Source organism: Simochromis diagramma, unplaced genomic scaffold (assembly GCF_900408965.1).
Source record: "Simochromis diagramma unplaced genomic scaffold, fSimDia1.1 OVJJ01000596.1, whole genome shotgun sequence".
NCBI classification, from domain to species: Eukaryota; Metazoa; Chordata; class Actinopteri; order Cichliformes; family Cichlidae; genus Simochromis; species Simochromis diagramma.
Genome location: NW_024387245.1, coordinates 20634406 through 20640405, shown reverse-complemented (window position 1 = coordinate 20640405; position 6000 = coordinate 20634406). Strand labels below are relative to the sequence as shown.

Genomic DNA, 6000 nt, shown 5'->3' with positions numbered 1-6000 from the left:
AGTAAAACTTGAAAAATCAGAAATAAAAGTAAGTAAGTAAAAGTTGTGTATTTTGACTTTGAAAGTGGCCCGTGTTAGTGGGGCCTTATTCACTTAACCCCACATTATCACACATCAAAGACCACACATACATTTATGTGTTTAGTGGTCATGTGTTTGAAATCCTTCGTTGAATGATTAGATTGAGGTGTGGTGACCCAGGGTGAGATCTAAAACCTGCAGGAACCTCTTGAGGACTAACCTTCCCTACCCCTGCCCTGGTTTGTCTCAGCCCTAATCTAAAGCCTTAAAATTGTAAATTACACAAGAAAATCTTATAGTACGGTAGTTATAAAGATTGTTTTTGCACTCTGCAAAATAATAGTAAAACATTTATTATTTCAAGCAGATATGAAGCTCCACGCCAGATCATGTGTAGTCGTGTGTGTGCTTCACCTGTACAACAGCTTGCTAACCAAACAAACTGGTGTGAGCTGATAACTTTGCACTGCGCTGTTTTAATCATATGTGGTAATTTCTAGCTACCGTATCCACCTGAAACATAAACAGAAAACATGGAACTGACTGTTTCTGTCTTTATTTATTTATTTTTCACAGCCTAAGGTTTCACCATTATGCAAGACAGCTACATGTAAAAGATCAGACTCTTGTATAGAGCCACTTTTCATATAATACCATATGCATCAGGGCACAGAGCTGCACAAATAAATAAAACCATTTTTTTCTAAACCAGTTTTCCACATTAATATATATATATATATATATTTCCAATCAGACATTCACGTGTTTGTCGGCACTTTGTTCTTGGTTCCTCTTGTGCCACCCCATTTATAAAATCCTTCAAACGACCCTGAGTAAAGAGCAGTTTATTGTGTCTAATTAAAGATCCATTTACTAACTTATTGGCGTCAGTTGTGACACGAGTGCTTGTTGCTAATTCCCACCTACTAATTGGCTGCATGAGGTTGCGTCATTTCCTGACAGGGGACGGTCAGACGCGAGAGATCCGCCAGTCTTTGCTCAGTCGCTGTAGTAACGTTTGGGAAGCGGACTCTGAGCTGCAGGTCACTGCCGCACTTCAAGCAAACGGATAATAAAAGCAAAAACCAACAAAGCTCTCTTGTTCCGTGTGGATGTGCATAGATAGATATTTTTTGCGAGCTTGAAGTCGTTTGGAAGTAAAACGGTGACCACAGCGGGATATTGAACTCCTCGGGACGCAGGGCAGGAGCCCAAAAATAAGTTTTCATCCTTTTCTGTTTTCTTCATCGAAGGAATTGTTATTCCTTTTTGCCGAATTTGTTGGACTGAATGCGTGTAATTTTCAGTTCCGGTGTTTATTCTGAACTGGAGTGGGGCTGTTGACGGCGAGGCGGACACCAGAGAAGCGGCAGCTCGGTAGCCACCTGACCTCCTGGAAAATAAGACGGCAGCTGATGACACGCAGGCTGAGAGCTTTACGTGGCATATTAGTAAGCTCACTGGCGGAGTGGGACGAGTTTTCCACGCGGCTGTTGCATTCCCAGCCGTGACGCACCGTTTGCGCGTGAAGTTTGCGGAATACTGTTAGCGATATCTAATCAATATTAGCGAGATAATTTGGGTGAACGCTGACATTGAGTTGGGCATAATTCTCTGAACTTCTTTCGTGTCTGCGAGAATAACAGCCTGAAGTGGTTCATCTGTCGGTACCGGAGACCATGGGTATAACCGCGCTGCAAGTGCTCCAGTGGTCGTGATGCCAAGCGCCGGTCTGATCCCGCGCGTCCATCCCGTTATGTGCGCTCTCTAACCCCGCAGAAGTGTGGTGCCGTGTCCCGGTCACACCGCCAGGATGAGCAGCACAGACCTGGAGCGCATGTCGCTCAGCTCTTCGGCAAACTCTGTGGCGTCCAGCGCACGGACGCTGTCAGCTAACGTGAGGAAGCTGCACAACGCGCTCAATCTCCTGCTCAACGATTTCGAGAGGGAGCAGTTCATCCACTGCCTGAATGTCTACCACTCCAAACGCAACGTGTACGACCTGGTGCAGACCCTCAATGTCATCCTCAACGCTCCCAGCAAACGGCAACTTCTGCCCATGCTGCGGCTGGTGATCCCCCGCTCCGATCAGCTCCTTTTCGAGCAGTACACCTCGGAGGGCCTTTACTTAAAGTCGGATTTAGTTGCAAGCAACGGACACGCCGAGCCGTCCCCGGGCGAATTCCTCAGCGCTAGCCCGACGCCCCCGGGGCATTTCTCTCCAAACAACCCCCCCGAGTTTCAAGTGGCGCTGCGGGGCTCTCCGGACAGCTTCAGCACCAGCAGCGACGGGACAGCTCCCCTGGTACCTCTTCTCGGGAGGAACTTTATCCACGAGCCGCCCGGTGAGCTGCGCCAGGTCACCATGAAGCGGCACAAGAGCAACGAGGGCCTGGGCTTCAGCATCCGCGGCGGCTCGGAGCACGGAGTCGGGATCTACGTGTCCCTGGTGGAGCCCGGGAGCTTGGCGGAGAAAGAGGGTCTCCGGGTCGGTGACCAGATCATGAAAGTCAACGATAAAGTCTTCGATAAAGTCACCCATGCTGAAGCAGTGAAGGTAAGCGTTGCATTTTTCTTATTTTTCTTACACAGCCGAAGCAAAATTCTCTTTATAATAAACAATAGATGTGTTGTTAATATATGTTGTTAGATCCCAGCAACATTGAACTGGCACGAACTCCTGGGAACTACTTCTGCTCTAGACCTCGATATCCCGTGTATGATTATCCCCCGTCTCGTATTAATTACGTGTTTGGCCTCTGTGTCTGAAATTGACCTCTTGGCACTAACAAGCTCCGATGTGTTCAGGGGAATTAATTTTGTCCACTGAAAGTAGTTTTGTAATATCACTACGCATGTGCTGTAGCAACACTGGAGTGTCAGCTTTAAACTACTACTTCTAGGAAGCTCGTATGTAACCAGACACCTTCAAAGCAGCTGGTAACCATAGAAGTGTGTGTGTGTGTGTGTGTGTGTGTGTGTGTGTGTGTGTGTGTGTGTGTGTGTGTGTGTATAATGAGGTCATTACTTTAACGCTATAACTTAGAATAAAGATTACTTTATCCCCGAGCACTACTGTTAATGACATTGAGCGCAAAGGACGCCTATTAGTAAATGAGGTGATAAAAGAGCATGTGCGAATAAGTGTGCAGGGCAGATTGATTTAGGAGGAATTCTATTGAGGACTTGGTTTTATGAGCCTTGTGAACTGTCCATGGTGCTGAAGAGTCCTCTTAACTCTTTTACCTCTTCATCCTGACTTTCCCCCCTTTGGCTCAGTTCTTACCCCCATAGGGATTTTTGTTGTGATTGCACTCATTGACACCCAGGTTGTACTCACAGCACAAGCAATCACAGTTCAAAAGCACAAGTCGGTTTTAGCAGGGTTGTAAAGTTGCATCTCACTTTAATTGTTTTATGTTGTTAAGAGATTCAGAAACTCACTTTCTTAATGCATAATTACACTGAATATGTAAATATACACTCACCAGCTATTTTTAGTATGCTTGTACCAAATTGGACCTTCTTTTTCCTTTAGAACTAAGAACCCTCCTCAGAGATGTGGGTCCATATTGACATGGATAGCATTAAATAGTTGCTGCAGATTTATCAGCTGCACACCCTCCATGCTAATCTCCCATTCCACCACTTTCCAAAGGTGCCCTATTGGGTTGGGATCTGTGACTGTGGAGGCCATTTGAGTACAATAAAGTCATTGTAATGTTCCCAGTTTGAGCTGATTTGAGCTTTGTGACATGGTGCATTGTCCTGATGGAAACAGCCATCAGAAAATGGGTACACTGTGGTCATAAAGGGATGGACATGGTCAGCAATAATAGTCAGGTAGGCTGTGGAGTTCAGTACTGGAGCATTTTGCTGGTGTGTCGTAATCATTATGTGTTGTTGGTCTGGTCTCTCATGGAAAAGAGATTTCATTTCAGAGAAACCTCCTTTAGAATATCGGTTTATGGAGCCGCCACATGGAAAAGGGAGCTCGTCAAACACTTTTAGTGTCCATAAGATTTCTTTTTCTGACACAGGTTGGAAGTATTAGTTAACAAGATTTAGTTAGTTACAATGGCAATTACAGATAATGAGAAATGTTCACTTGGTATCCTATGACATAAAATGTGGATGAATGAAATGTGTTCACTCTTTCTACATTGCCATGTGCTGTCTTTGGCCCGTGGGCCACACGTTGAGAACCATGGTTTCAGCACATGGATCTTTTGCACTCAAAGAGTAGAAAGTTCTCTGTTAAAGTCGACGAGCTAAAGAAAAGTAGCGACCAAAAGTGCCAGGTATCTGTAAGCTGCTTTTTAAAATGGTGGTTATCTGTAGTTGAAAGGTCACTGTTATGTTCCCTCCAGCGACCATGGATTATAGCTCAGATTGAGTCCTTTCTAACCTTCACTGGTCTTCAAAAAGTCATCCAGGCTCTGTCTGGTCTCGTCTGGGTTTTTGTAATTCACTTTATTCAGGGCTCAGCCACATGGCAATCCCCCATCTGCGTTTAATCCAAAAAACTGCACCTGTAGGCTTTTGGCTAATGCTTAGACATGAGAACATTTTATGCCTCTTTTCCTTTCCCATCGTTGCTTTAGGGCAAGTTTTGGGCTTTACGGGGTCAAGGTCCCTGACACATAATATTTAACCTCCTTTTGTTTACGGGCCCTCTGTTATCGCCTCTTCATTCCTGGTGTATTCTGTATCGTTTCTTATTGTAGCTTTGTTCATTTGATCTGCCCATAAGGGAGACACATAGGACACATACTTTCATAACCTTTTAGTACGTCGAAGTGCAGCATTCATTGTCCTATTTTTGTCTTAATAATACATTCTCTTAAATCTGCTGACTACAGTCTTTCACAAAACTGCAGGAGACTGTGACTGTGCCTCATTTATGCATTGGCTGGAATACTAATGGCATGTCTTAGTATTTTTTTTTTTCTCAATCATTTCAAGTTGTCTCTTATCTGTGGAAAAATGCCGTTCATCATTGCTATTGTAAATAAAGAAGTGGAGCATTCTCACCCCTTAATTCCCATCATCAGACTTCAGCTGCTCCATATTGATGATAGCATGTCTGTGACTGCTACTAGTTACCGCTGCTGCATGCCCTAGTACTGTTATTAGCTGCAAAGTGCAGGCATCCAGCCAGCAGGAGAGGAGCCTTGTCTAAGATAAAGTCCCCCTGGAGGTCATTAATGCTTGAGTTCAGTTATTTTTATGCCTTCTCAGTTTGGACTAAATTTTATTACAGGCTTTTAGAACTGTAATCAATTTAACCTTTTAAACTCCAGGCCCACTTGCAAGTCCATCAATACAAACTCATGTTGTGCAACCAAACATTGTAAAATATAGTTTATATTCAGGTCAAGATGCTGGGTGACATTGTTTTTAATCTTGTGCTGCATCACTTCTTGTTTGTACACCCTAAAGCTTAATTTGTAATTTTAGGGATGCACCTTGAAGTGTGTGTGTGTTCTTGTTTTTGTTGTCTTTGATGTCATCTATCCTCGTTTTCAACAAGAGAAACAAATACATTCTCATTATCAACAGTTTTAAAGTCTTTTGTCCTTCCATCACAATGTCTTTGAACATTTATTCGGCACAAAATTAATGGGAAACAAAAGATAAATATCAAACACTGCCATCGGAAAATGCCATCCACCTAGCCAATGGCAGTCATCAATAAGAGGGGAATTTTTAGATGTGGCTTCTGCTTATTTGGTGAAGTCCCAAGAGATCATGCACAGCAGGGCCCTTTTTCTGTATGATAAATAGATTCTGTGGATGACCTGGAAGCCATTTGACCTGTGTTTATGTCTGTGAGCACAGTCAGCGGCAAAGCAGATTTTTTGCCACCAATAACAAATCAATATCAGTTTAAGTGCACCCTATATTTGGAACATTGTTACCGGTTTACCTCTTGCCCGACAGCTCTTCCTGCTGAGGAAGTGAAGCAGTTACACTCTA

General features: G+C 43.8%; 1 protein-coding gene across 6 annotated transcripts in view; it reads left to right on the top strand.

The window, feature by feature from the left end:
- The first annotated feature begins 964 nt into the window (after positions 1-964).
- The window catches only part of whrna (whirlin a), a 196697-nt gene continuing 191661 nt past the window's right edge, over positions 965-6000 (top strand). For all 6 annotated transcript variants that reach the window (XM_040053560.1, XM_040053563.1, XM_040053559.1 and 3 more), the window contains exon 1: positions 965-2578. In XM_040053560.1, the coding sequence (XP_039909494.1) occupies positions 1835-2578 (744 nt within the window). In that variant the 5' untranslated portion in view covers positions 965-1834. The remainder of the gene's footprint in view (positions 2579-6000) is intronic.